This window comes from Cynoglossus semilaevis, chromosome 14 (genome assembly GCF_000523025.1).
Source record: "Cynoglossus semilaevis isolate Cse_v1.0 chromosome 14, Cse_v1.0, whole genome shotgun sequence".
NCBI lineage: Eukaryota > Metazoa > Chordata > Actinopteri > Pleuronectiformes > Cynoglossidae > Cynoglossus > Cynoglossus semilaevis.
The window spans coordinates 21831021-21845034 of NC_024320.1; the positions used below are offsets into that span (position 1 = coordinate 21831021).

A 14014-nucleotide genomic window follows, 5' to 3' on the forward strand; every position below is an offset into this window, starting at 1 on the left:
AACTGATGTGAGAACGCGATGATGGATGGATGAATGGTGGATGATGGATGGATGGATGAGGGATGATGGATGATGGATGGACGGATGGATGGATGATGGATGGATGGATGGATGGACGGATGGATGATGGATGGATGGACGGATGGATGGATGGATGATGATAAATAGTAGTACAGTACAGTACTGCAGTACAGTGTGTGTTAGCGATGCTGCGTCTGTTTGGATGGATGGATGGATGGATGGATGGACAGATGGATGGATGGACGGATGGATGATGGATGGATGGATGGATAGATATGTAGATACGTAGATGGATGGATGGAAGGACAGCCGTATGGACAGATAGATGGACGGATAGATGGATGATAGATGGACGGATGGACGGATGGATGGATAGATGATGGATGGATGGATGGATGGACGGACGGACAGACAGATCCCTTTGGGTAATTATTGTATGTTTTTACACGTTGTCCTGTAAATCCCCTTTTCCAGTAAATACTGCAAATGAAAAATAAACATGGATCAGACGAACTGTGTCTGTGAACGGAAGAAAACTCCCAGCCTTAAGAGATGGTGATAGTCACCAGAGGTGATGCATGTGTGATTCACGTCCTTCGTCTCCTAGCAACAGTCGTTAGCGTCGGACAGATTTAAGTCTTCGTCTACTCGTGTCTCCTGTGTTTGCGTTCGTTAAAGAATCAGAATCAGAACCAAACAACTCTTCTGTGTCTGCGCAGCCGTCGTGGAAGCCTGCATGCTTCATGGGCTGAAGCGGCGTATTGCAGGCCTCCTGTGCAGCAACAAGGTGGCAGCACTGTTCATGAAGGTGGCCAAGAACTTCTCTCCTGCTGAGGAACTCTGCCACAAGGTCCAGGAGATGGAACAGATTATCGAAACCAGGTAAACCTGCGAGATGTACCGTTAAACACTGATTCCCAACCTCTGGTCTGCGGCACACTAGTGTGGACACGGAGGACACGATAGGTGCAACAACAAATTTGACGATTATTATGTATTATTAATAAATAAATAAAAAACGAAAAAAGCCCAAACATTTCCAAATAATTTAGCACATTTGATGTCTGACGCCATTTAGTGGCATCATCAGAAATTACAGGCAATTTGTTGTAATGCATCAAAGGTCGATATCAATCGTACACATCGTACCGTTTTTTTGCAGGCCATATAATTAAACCAAAACAAAATATTGCAGGCCATATAATTAAACCAAAACAGAAAAATTTTCATGTGTCTCTTTCTTCAATTCCTGCTATTATGTTAGTGTTGTGTTCAACTAAACAGGCCCAGGTTTTACACATATTGGGAGTAAATTGAAACAAGAAGATAACTATATTTCGTTACGTAACGATGTTGGGTACCCATAGTAATATGTTCCGTCGAGACACGTGACCTGTCGTGGATCTGTTCTTTTTTTTCAGCAAACAGAACAATTCTTCACTAAATAACGAACGCCTTCGTCAGTCCAAGTTAGCCAACCTCCCTCCTCAAGCCCTGAAACACTTGTGGATCCGAACTGCGCTGATAGAGAAGCTCTTGGACAAGATTGTCTTGTACCTGGTGGAGAACAGCAGGTATTACATTTTAGTGTCAGCCATTTTTAAAAGGAAAAAAACCCTTAGAAAATAAATTCTATTTTTCAAATCTGTTTCTAAAGTACCTTCTACGAGAAAGAAGCCATGATAATGGATCCTGTGGATGGACCGATTCTTGCGTCTCTATTGGGTATTTATAAACCTCACTAATTTGCACATGGTATGACATCACCTTAGCAGTAAAACCCTGTCATTCGAGGTGCTAGCTCGGTGTCTTTAAGCCACTGCTGTTTTGCTGTACAGTTGGACCTTGCGCCCTGGAGTACACCAAAGTCAAGACGGCAGACCACTTCTGGACGGACCCTTCTGCCGACGAGTTGGTACAACGACATCGCATCCACAGCGGCCACTGTCGGCAGGATTCACCCTCCAGACGACCCGCTCTGGTGACTTGAGAAGTTCATGAATTTCACGTAAACAGGAGCAAAATATTTGAAATGTAAAATTTAATTCCTAATACTTTTTTTTACAATACTCTGTTCCAGATCCAGAAAAGACAGTCCAGTGGCAGCATGGACGATCGCCCTCTCACGTTGGTGAGGGAATATGTGGAGTCGCTCCACCAAAACTCCAGAGCTACGCTGTTGTTCGGGAAGAACAACGTCCTGGTGCAGCCGGTACGTGTTGATTTATGGTTTGATGTCAAATTAAAAATATTCTCTGGTCTGACGATGTGATGATGTGATGATGTGATGGATGTGTCGACCGTCTCCTCAGAGAGACGACATGGAGGCCATCCCAGGATACCTGTCTCTGCACCAGACTGCTGATCTGATGACGCTGATGAAGTGGACGCCCAATCAGCTGGTGAATGGAAATGTGGGGGAGCTAGACACAGAGAAGAGGTGAGTTAGAGGGGTTGGATGGATAGATGGATGGATGGTTGGATGGATGGTTGGATGAATGGATGGATGGATAGATGAATGGATGGATGGGTGCATGGTTGGATGGATGCATGGTTTGATTGAATGGATGGTTGGATGGATAGATGAATGGATGGATGGGTGCATGGTTGGATGGATGCATGGTTTGATTGAATGGATGGTTGGATGGATAGATGAATGGATGGATGGGTGCATGGTTGGATGGATGCATGGTTTGATTGAATGGATGGTTGGATGGATAGATGAATGGATGGATGGGTGCATGGTTGGATGGATGCATGGTTTGAAGTGGACGCCCAATCAGCTGATGAATGGAAATGTGGGGGAGCTAGACACAGAGAAGAGGTGAGTTAGAGGGGTTGGATGGATAGATGGATGGATGGTTGGATGGATAGATGAATGGATGGATGGGTGCATGGTTGGATGAATGGATGAATGGATAGATTAATGGATGGATGGATGCAGGGTTGGATGGATGGATGGATGGATTAATGGATGGATGGATGCAGGGTTGGATGGATGCATGGTTTGATTGAATGGGTGGTTGGATGGATAGATGGATGGATGGTTGGATGGATGGATGGATAGATAGATGAATGGATGGATGGGTGCATGGTTGGATGGATGCATGGTTTGATTGAATGGATGGTTGGATGGATAGATGAATGGATGGATGGGTGCATGGTTGGATGGATGCATGGTTGGATGAATGGATGAATGGATAGATTAATGGATGGATGGATGCAGGGTTGGATGGATGGATGGATGGATTAATGGATGGATGGATGCATGGTTAGATGAATGGATGGATGGATGGATGCATGGTTGGATGAATGGATGAATGGATAGATGTATGATAGATAGATGGATGGATGGATGGATAGATAGATGGATAGATAGATGGATGATAGATAGATAGATGGATGGATGGATGGATGGATGGATAGATAGATAGATGGATGATAGATGGATGGATGGATAGATAGATAGGTAGATAAATAGATGGATGGATGGATGATAGATGGATGGATGGATAGATGGATGGATGGATGGATGGATGGATAGATAAATGGATGGATGCATGGTTGGATGAATGAATGGATGGATGGATAGCTAGGACTTTGACGTTAGCGTCTGTTTTTGTTGTGTATTTTTCCGACCTAATCCTTCTTGTTTCAGTGTTTATTGGGATTTTGCCATGACGATTCGTTTGGAGGAGATCGTGTACCTCCACTGTCACCAGCAAGGTACGGCCGCATCCCATAATATGACTGTGGTCAAACACGCAGGGAGGGCGTTAATCCTGTTTCCTGTGTGTCCACCTGTCCAGTGAACAGTGGTGGGACAGTGGTTTTGGTGAGCCAGGATGGGATCCAGAGACCTCCTCTACACTTCCCCAAAGGAGGTCACCTTCTGCAGTTTCTCACCTGCCTGGAGACTGGACTGCTTCCTCACGGGCAGCTGGACCCGCCTCTGTGGAATCAGAGAGGGAAGGTTCGTGTGTATGTGCATACGTCACAGGTCGTGAAATATAAGCAACGATCCAAGGCCTCCTGGAAAACCAGAAAATCCAAGATAATGATTAACCAAGAAAACCAGAAATCCTGGAAACTCTCAGCAGTTTCTCCTCCCTGCTTCTGCCTTTGACTGAAGAGCAAAGAGAGATTAAACGTTTTTTCCTTGCCTTCAAATTCCACTGTAAAAAACTGGTCCCTTTAACCTAGCGGTGTCAAACATGCGGCCTGTGGGCCAAAACCAGTCCACTAAGAGGGTCAATCCAGCCGGCTTGATAAAGTTTAAAAGTAGAAAAAACACAAATATTTCACCTTTCTTATATATATATTTTCTCTTTCTTCAATTCCTGCTATTATGTTAGTGTTGTGTTCAACTAAATATATATATTTATATATATATATACCGTGTATATCCTTCTTTAACAAATCAGATATGGATCCATTTTGCTGACACACATGAAAAATATCCTGTAAAGGTTCAGTTATGGTGGTCTTTGTTTTCCAGGGAAAAGTTTTCCCCAAGCTTCGAAAGCGCAGCCCACACGGATCATGTGACTCTGTGTCAGATAAGGAAGATGATGAAGCGACCGATTATGTGTTTCGAATCCTCTTCCCCGGCAATCAGATGGAGTTCAGTAAGTGTCTTTAATCTTCTGCCTCTGCCGCGCTAATGTGATCACAGACCGTTACAGATCACAGACCGTTACAGATCACAGACCATTACAGATCACATCCACGATTTACAAAGTAACGTAGTCATCGTCGTAGAAGCAACTGTTTCCTGCCGCACAGAGCGCTGGGCTCCTCTGGAACTGATGCTCCAGCTCTGATGTTAGCCGCAGCTGCGACACTCAGGTGTGTGTTTGTTGTTCAGTGGCTCTGGATCTGATGGACCAGACTGTGAACCTGTGGCAGCCGACTCCCAGGAAGTCGTCCTGCTCCTCCTGCTCCCAGAACGGCTCCTCTGATGGTTCGCTGCCCAATGGCTGCAATCAAGAAAGGTAATCATTTCACAGGGGTGGTTTTAAACCAGGGCTCCCCAACCCCTGGTTCCCGGGCGGGTGCTGGTCTGTAGATCATTTGGTAGCAGACTGCAGTGGGACACAGTGAATAAACTGGCAACATTTCAAAATAAAATGTCATTCAGACTCTGATATTAACAGAGTAAAGTTGAAAAGATGTTTTATTTTGAAAATGTAAATTATCTTTGAACGATTGCGGACCGCTAGGTTAAACAACGTCTTCTTGGAAAGTATCACTCGACTAAGTTTGTCATTTTTCCATCTGTACCAGGGCTCCTCTAAAACTCCTGTGTGATACCATGAAGTACCAGATCATCTCCCGTGCGTTTTACGGATGTGAGTACTACACAAGTAAAGCAGTAAAAATAGTCACAGTCATTGAACAAATACACAGTACACAATAAATAACAGTACAGAAATGCCAGGCCCAGTAAATACTAAAATGTGATAAAGTTGAACCACCTACAGGGGGTGCTGTACATGCAGCACTACATACTACATCTTACACTTTCTAAAGAAATCTTTTTTTCGGTGATGGTATTGTTAGTTTTTTTTGGGGGGGGGGCTGTGCCGGGGCTTCTCGCCAACTCTACCTTTACTTGTTTTGTTTTTTTTCAGGGCTAGCATACTGCCGTCATCTGTCAACAGTCCGCACCCACCTTTCTGCTCTGGTGAACACCACTATCGTTTACCCCGACGTACCCTGTGATGCCAGAGGGGGGCTCTCTGTGGAAGTCTGGAACGAGTTCCTCAAAGAAAGCTCTGTACGAATTAAACGTGCTTCAGTAGTAACTGGTGCTGCGTTGACGTGAACATAAACCAATCGTTTACTTCTCATCGACAGGCCTTCGAGGAGAAGGAAATACACAGACTTGTGTACTTCGGTGGCGTGGCGCCTTCTCTCCGCAAAGAGGTCTGGCCCTTCCTGTTGGGTCACTACCAGTTCACCATGACAGAGAGCTCCAGGATGGAGGTCAGACCCTGGAATTACTGTGTTAACAACCCTGGGTTAGGGATGTCCGATAATATCGGCCGACCGATATTATCATAATTATGTAATATCTGTAAGAATCCTCCGATAGTCAAAACCCGATAACTCATTGCTTAGGTTTCGCCAAAGGATGTGTGACCCAAAATATTTGTTTTGGGGAAAAACATCTGTATATGAAAGTGAAAGTCACTAGATGGCAGCATTGCAGCTCATGCTGGTGCCAGCAACTCATACAGTGGTTTGTACAGATAAATACATAAATATTACCTCGCACTCAATAGTATTTCAACTTGGGAGGGTAAAAAAGACTTCTGCCCCCTAGAGGGGGCATGGTAGAAAATAATGGAGAAACACTGCTTTAACCCATCACCTTAGTGAGCAGGCGACACTTCACTTCCTTAACCACCAGGGCACCACTGCCCCGCTATATTGGTATCGTTTGATATCGGACTCGGAAATTGAGTGTTTGGACAATATCGGGATATCGGCAAAAAGTTGATATCGGACATCCCTAGCCTGGCTGCGTCGCAGCATCTTTGACAAACGGCGCCTCTGTTTCAGATTGACGAGCAGATGCGGATCATGTACGAGCAGACCATGAAGGAGTGGCAGGGCTGCGAGGCCATTGTCCGTCAGAGAGAGCAAGAGAAACACGCCGAGGCCCTGGCCAGATGTTCTTCAGGAACCAGTGTGGAACGAGGACCGATGCAGCGAGACTCCACCATCAGCACGGATGCAAGTTTGATGCTTTAATCCAGGACATGTTCTTCGTCTTTATCCCAGCCAACACCAGTGTCGGCTGGGATAAAGTTGTTGAGATATATGTGTGTCTGTGTGTGGGTGGGTGTGTAGTGTTTTTGCTGACGGTTCTGCCGTTCTCTGTTCTGTCTCTTGTGTGACGCTTCTTCCCGCTGCAGTCGTCTCTAAGCAGTAGCTCAGATCAACAGAATTCCCACTCACAGAGTGATTCCAGCTGTAGTGCACAGGTAGTTTTTTCCACAAGCATCAGCATCGCACGACCACGTCAACCGTTGCTCAGACATACAGTATTGCTGAAGCCACACGATTTTACACATGTATTTTTTTTTCCTTAACTTGATGAGGAATCTGGTTACTTAAAATTATGTATCAAAGAAGAAGAAAACATATAAATGTTTAAACTGAAATACATATATAAATATATAAAGATATAAACAGTTAACATGAGAAACATAAACGGGACACGACCGCAGACATCGCCCAGCTTTTGCATGTTTTGTTTATATATGCTAACATGTATTAACATACATAATAACATTTGTATATGTGTCTATATATATATATGTTTGTATGTATTATAATAACTTTAACTCAAGTGCTTAACAGTTTAACAAAAACAAAAACACAGTATAGATGTACGTATATCTGTTCCATAGTGTAGCAGTTAGCACGCCTGCCTTGACAGCAGAGAGTCCTATGTTCAATTCCCAGAGGAACCACATGCTTGGCGCGTCCTGGGGGCAGCCTGTTAACACAAGAATTTACCAAATATGGGATCAATATAGTTCAAACTTTTTTTTTGTATTTATTCCGTTGTTCTAAGATGCTAAAACTCCAACCAAAGTTCAATGACTGCTGCTTATTTCTCTATCCTAAAATGGAAAACGTCAGCTTTTCTTTCCTTTCCCAGGTATTTGAATCAGTCGAAGCGACCGATCAGTTTGAGGTTGAACCCAGCACCGAGGAGGAAGCCCAGCAGAAGTCCAGTCCTGCGAAAGATCTCACCAAGGAAACCAAGGAAGGTTCTCCACAACCTCCACCTCCGGATCAGTCAAATCCACCTCCAGAGTCAGGGAGCACAGAGCCGGGTGTTTCCTCTACTTCATCCGAGACTCTGGAAAACTCAGGGGAGGAAAAAGGGAGCCAGGATCTCAGAGAGAGAGAAGTCCTGGATCCAGGAGAGGGGGTAAAACTGAAGACAGAAAATGATGAAGGTGATGGTGATGGAATCGGTCAGTTCAAGGAAGCACCTGCAGAGGGAGACAAACCTGCAGCAGGAGACATCGATGGAGGAGACGGTGAGCACTCAGAAGATTCAAAAACAACAGATTTAAATTCCAGATCCGCACCGGAGACCACAAACGTTCTGAAGCTTGAAACAGAGATCCATAACCAGTATTTCCAAGCCCCTCCACTAGGGCAGACGCTGAGTCTGCAGGCACCAAAGAGCGAAGATCAGGAGGTGGAGCTGGTGTGTTCAAATACAGAAGAAACAGACAAAAGTGATGAATATCTGACTCCAGTATCTGAAAAACCACAGGATGAGACAAACCCGTCACCAACGACCATCCTGATTGGTTCCCCTGAATCAGAGAAGAAAGAAACTGAACCGACAACCGTCGTGGATTTCCCAGAAACCAAAAAGGCTGAGATTCCTTTTGAAAAACCTGACTCCAACTCCCCGGTCAGACAAGTCCTGAACGCTCTTCAGACGGCCTCCAGGGGGAGTCTGTCTCTGTCCTCCAGACACTCTCCTGACACGGCCGACTCAGACGATTCTCCTTCCGCTCTGGAGATGGAGGACATCCCGGCAGGCATCACGTGCGTGACCTCCGAGGAGTTCAGAGTCAGGCCGCTGGCGGGACTCGCCGCTCCGCCGATGTCTCTGGCACAACGAGAGAGAATGGCGTCGGAGGGACTGGTCCTGGATCACCACCTGGACCTGGCGTGTAACACCAGCCCTGAGGGCACCGACCTGGGGCTCTCCGAGGAGGAGCTGGAGATGGAGAACGTTCTCGCTGAGGCCGAGCCTGCGGAGGTGGGCGGAGACACCAAACAGGACGAGTCCTCGGAAGAACAACCCTACTCTGTAAGTATCGCACTGAAACCACGCGCACTGATATTTACAGTTTGTCGATCAATTAGACAACGTTTATTAATGTGTACGAGGAATTGAGTAAAACTTTACGTGAGTTTACGCCTCATCAAGTCACTTCCTGTAGAGAATTATTTTCCAACATTCAGTCCATTTGTTTATTTAAACATGGAAATAGTGACACGTTTATTGGAGGAAGCCAGGGGGCAGCGTTTTTCATAGACGATAGTGACACGTTTATTGGAGGAAGCCATGGGGCAGCGTTTTTCATAGACAGCCAGGGGGCAGCGTTTTTTCATACATACTAATAGTGTGCTATTGCTCACTTTCTGTTCAGCTCGCGGTCTTAACTTATTTATCTTTATTTTTATTGTTAAACATTATTTTTTAAATGTAATTTACCTTTAGTTTATTTATATATATTGTCTAATGTGATGACAGTGTCAGTTTGAGAAGTCGAGGAAAATTTGTTTCCACATAGGGATGTCCGATAATATTGGCTGAATTGTTATATCAGGTGCGATATTAGCATAATAATAACGGAATCCCTGGGTTTGCAAAGTTTGCAAGTAGTTTTGGGGAAAAAAATGTGTATGAAAGTAAAAGCCACTAGATGGCAGCATTGCAGCTTATTTTATTAATCTATTTTAATAACCAGGGGATTGGATTCACTGTTGTTCTTACAGCAAGAAACTCTGGCCATGTACTTGATCAACTTACATCGCATCGACAAAGACGTCAGACGGTGCGACAGAACATATTGCTACTTCACCCCCGAGAACCTGGAGAAACTGCGTAACATCATGTGCAGGTGCAGTTCACGAGTTACTGTGGTCAAAAATATCAACGTTTCTTTAAAAACAAAAACAAAAAAGAATTTAAACGACGTTTTGTGTTTAGTTACGTGTGGCAGCATCTGGATACTGGATATGTCCAGGGCATGTGTGACCTTCTGGCTCCCCTGCTGGTCATTCTGGACGATGGTCAGTGAATCTTAATTAATATCAACAGCTTTGCAGAAATGTACAAACCTTAAATATATATATTTTTGTATTAATATTTATTTTATATTTCCAGAGGTCATGGCCTTCAGCTGCTTCACTGAACTGATGAAGCGGATGAACCAGAATTTCCCACATGGTGGCGCCATGGACTCCCATTTCGCCAACATGCGTTCTCTTATCCAAGTATGAGTGTATAAGCTACATTTATGCTACAGAAAATTAGCATTTAAATTTTAAAAAATTACAAAATGTTTTGCATTTATTTCACTGAGTGTTATTATTATTATTATTGCTAATAATAACATTGTCTATTGTTGTTTGTTGTTATAAAATCATTTTTTTTGTGAACCCAGATCCTGGACTCGGAGCTGTTTGAACTGATGCAGCAGAACGGAGACTACACTCACTTCTACTTCTGCTACCGCTGGTTTCTGCTGGACTTTAAAAGAGGTCAGAGTCGGTATTGCAGGCATTCGCAAATTTTCCTCGAGCTTGAATTTTATCAGTCAAGGCTGTTGACGTGTGTCCGTCCAAACAGAAACGGTGTACGACGACGTGTTCTCCGTGTGGGAAACCATCTGGGCGGCCAAGCACACGTCCTCTGAGCACTTCGTCCTGTTTATCGCTCTGGCCCTGGTGGAGATGTACAGGGACATCATCCTGGAGAACAACATGGACTTCACAGACATCATCAAGTTCTTCAACGGTAGGTGGAACCACCAGGAGGAACAAATGTAGGGTTGATGTTTCAGGTGGCCGAATATAAGGAGGCAGCTATAACAGTTCAACCATGAAATAATGAATGTATAGAAATACAGTATATATACATATATATAAATATATATACAGTATATATATATAAATACATATATGTGTATGTATATACATATATATGTATTTATATATACTGTAAATATATTTATATATGTTTATATATATATATACAGTACGTATACACACATATCCAGCATATGTATTTATATATGTATGTAAATACTTTTATATACTATTTCCTTATATATATTCTTTCCATATATTGGTGTTTTTATTTGTGACTAATCCAAATGACTGAATTATTAATACGGACAAATGTCAAAAATATATTATAAAATATATTCTTGACATAAAATAATAATATATGTTCTTTTATATATGCAAAAGTATACCTCAAAATTTAGCTTGATAGAGTTGGTGAATGTGATAAAATGACAACTTTAAATAAGATTTTAATCTGATTGATTTAAAAAAAATAAAATACAATTAATATCAATCAGTTAGTGTGTCAATTTTGACTGAAACGTTTACGTCTCTGCCTTGAGAGTGGCCATGCTGCCGTTGTACAGCTCCATGAATAAACCCCTGGTAAACCCCAACAGTCACATGGTCTGGTTTTCTCTTTTCAGAAATGGCCGAGCGTCACGACGTCCCCCAGATGTTGGCCATGGCCCAGGACCTGGTCCACAAAGTCCAGACTCTGATAGAAAACAAGTGACGTGTGGAGGAAGAGCTAACCTACCAGTGACTGGAGAGTGATGTAAAAAAACAACAAAAACAAACAAAAAAACAACAACAACTCTGTGTTCTCATTATCATCTGAGATACAAGAAAAAAAAACACACAACTGTCTGCACTTGCTCCTCAAACTGCAAGTGTCGCCTGTACATTTGATTTTCGTTGTGTTATCGTTGAACTGAATGTGAACGCGCAACTTGTTGAAAACGCTTCAGGATATATATATATACATATATATATATACAGATATATATTTGTACATGTATGTATATGTATATACATATACGTACATATATGTACATATATTTGCACATATATGTATAAATATATGTGTATATATTTATACATATATGTATTTATGTGTGTATATATGTGTATGTTTATACATATACAGTATATTTGTACATGTATATGTATATACAGATATACACATATATGTATAAATATATATATACATATATATTTTTTAATTTTGCCTTAAATTTAAACTCTTATCATTTCAGGGATAAAATGACCAAATGTTTTAACTTTTTTTTTAAATTATTATTTTCACTTTCACACATGAAGATATATTTTCAGCAATCGTATGTGGTGATGATTTGACGACCTGGCTGTTGTGTACTGTGGTGTGCAGTACACTACAGTACAGTGGGTCTGTTACACAGCCGTTCTGAGGAGGTCTTGCTGCCGCCCCCCCTCCCCCCGTTTGCCTTGAATGCACATAAGCCAGCAGGACATCGTGAGTGAAACTGAACTCTGAGCAGTTCTGACTACATTGCACATACTTTGCATACACAGTATCACCATTCCCACTTTAATGCTGCTCGCTCATTCTAAATTGGTCCTATCCATAGCGCCACCTATAATTTCCTGGACCACTTCCATCCCATCTTATTTCCCACTGATGCAGTTCGTGGTTATTGCAGACGTTCGGTGCCATTTTAATTTAGTTACTGTGCTTTAACGACACCACGGTAGGAGGAAACTCCCTGGTACTACGTTGTTGCACCATCACCACCTGGTGGTTGCTAAGTTTACACTGTGTGCAGTGACTGTCACAGATCCTGTTAGTTCAGTTCAGTCTTGACTTCTTCATTCTCCAAACACATTCTGGTGAAGTCACAATATTTATAGATTTTCTTTTCCCAGAACGCCACTACGTTTTTTTTTTACTGTCGCCTAAATCACCAACCTGCTGCGCTGTCACAGCTAACGTGTGTCACATGACCATCGACAACATGAGTATTGCTGTTTGTGTAATGTTGTGTTTGTTGTCATTAAGATTTACTGTAAACAACGTGTTTAAAAAAGAAAAAAACCTAATGTACAAAAAAAATCCAAGATGGTAAATATTAAATGCAATACAATGTCTGTACAGTATATATTGGCTTTATCGGAGTATATTGACAACAGAGGTAAATGTATGTCACTGAAAAAAATATATTTATTTATTTTTTCCTGTCTTTGAATCATCTGGTATAATTAATTTATTGTGAATTAAAAAAATATATTTTGCATCTCACGTGTCTTGTTGACATTTCTTTAAGTATTTGAGTTGATAATATTGTTGGTTATACGAACAAAAACTTGAAAATGATTGACTCAAACGTCAAATGTCCAATTAGAAACTGTAGACTAATTAATACGACTTCACTGAAGCTGTGAAAGAAACTCTTCAAACCTCCAGAGACAGAATTAACCTCCACCAACTCAACAATAGGACTGTGAGAATCTGGTGATAAGAAACGCATCAAGATACAGGGGCAACAATACGATATATTGTGATATATTGTGATACTATAGACACGCAATATATTGAGGTTTTGTTTTTTTTTTTACAAAACTGACACATTGTTGAACATCAGGTTACTGACATTGGAACAGTGGGATCTACATTTGGAATCAGCAGAGAAGAAAGAACCCGGAACACCAGGAATATTGGACTGGGAATTGTACAAATAAAAAAATCAACATACTGCTTTAAAATATTGATATTGTGAATCAAAATATCGCGATTCGCCGCTGTATCGACATTTCCTGGGTTGTATATTTTTCTATAATAATTCCATCAGTTGGATAAAACACAAACAAAAACAGGATTGAAACACAGACATGTCTCTCTGTTCTAGAAATATGACTATTTATTTTTGTTATTTTGGAAATGTTGATTAACAGGTGTTTAATTATTCATGATGAATCCAGAGCCTGTGACCCTGTGACTGATCAGACTTCTACCTAAATCGCACCAGGTTACCGTTCTTTACTCCTCTTTCAAGTCTGACAGAAAGACACAAAACGATCACAGTAAAAGTTTGCATTTTATTGGTAAAGAAAAAAAAAACTACTTTGTCTGAAGGTCACCTCAGTTTAAAGTTCACATATAATTTAAAAAAAAATAAAAAATCAAGAAAGACAAGTGAGGCTCAGAGTCAAGATGACACGAATCTTAAAAGACTCAAGAAGATGACAGGTTTGAAGTCATTCAATTCACATGTTCTTGGTTTGGCAAAAAAATAAAAATAAAAATAAAATTTAGTTTCAAAAAAAGATTCTGCACAACTGTCAATTTCAGCCAGATTTCCAACGTTACACAAACGGCTGATGGATTTATTTCTTC

General features: G+C 41.8%; 1 protein-coding gene across 1 annotated transcript in view; it reads left to right on the forward strand.

Annotated features, from left to right (window-relative positions):
- sgsm1b (small G protein signaling modulator 1b) overlaps window positions 1-11452 on the forward strand; it is a 14655-nt gene extending 3203 nt beyond the window's left edge. The window contains exons 3-24 of the mRNA XM_008325866.3: window positions 741-903; window positions 1443-1595; window positions 1679-1746; window positions 1860-2002; window positions 2102-2233; window positions 2334-2461; window positions 3680-3747; window positions 3831-3994; window positions 4520-4649; window positions 4889-5015; window positions 5308-5372; window positions 5655-5800; window positions 5881-6009; window positions 6589-6762; window positions 6945-7013; window positions 7697-8875; window positions 9568-9692; window positions 9782-9864; window positions 9959-10068; window positions 10239-10335; window positions 10424-10591; window positions 11289-11452. Of these exons, the coding sequence (XP_008324088.1) occupies window positions 741-903; window positions 1443-1595; window positions 1679-1746; window positions 1860-2002; window positions 2102-2233; window positions 2334-2461; window positions 3680-3747; window positions 3831-3994; window positions 4520-4649; window positions 4889-5015; window positions 5308-5372; window positions 5655-5800; window positions 5881-6009; window positions 6589-6762; window positions 6945-7013; window positions 7697-8875; window positions 9568-9692; window positions 9782-9864; window positions 9959-10068; window positions 10239-10335; window positions 10424-10591; window positions 11289-11377 (3710 nt within the window). The 3' untranslated portion in view covers window positions 11378-11452. The remainder of the gene's footprint in view (window positions 1-740; window positions 904-1442; window positions 1596-1678; window positions 1747-1859; window positions 2003-2101; window positions 2234-2333; window positions 2462-3679; window positions 3748-3830; window positions 3995-4519; window positions 4650-4888; window positions 5016-5307; window positions 5373-5654; window positions 5801-5880; window positions 6010-6588; window positions 6763-6944; window positions 7014-7696; window positions 8876-9567; window positions 9693-9781; window positions 9865-9958; window positions 10069-10238; window positions 10336-10423; window positions 10592-11288) is intronic.
- Window positions 11453-14014: the final 2562 nt, after the last annotated feature.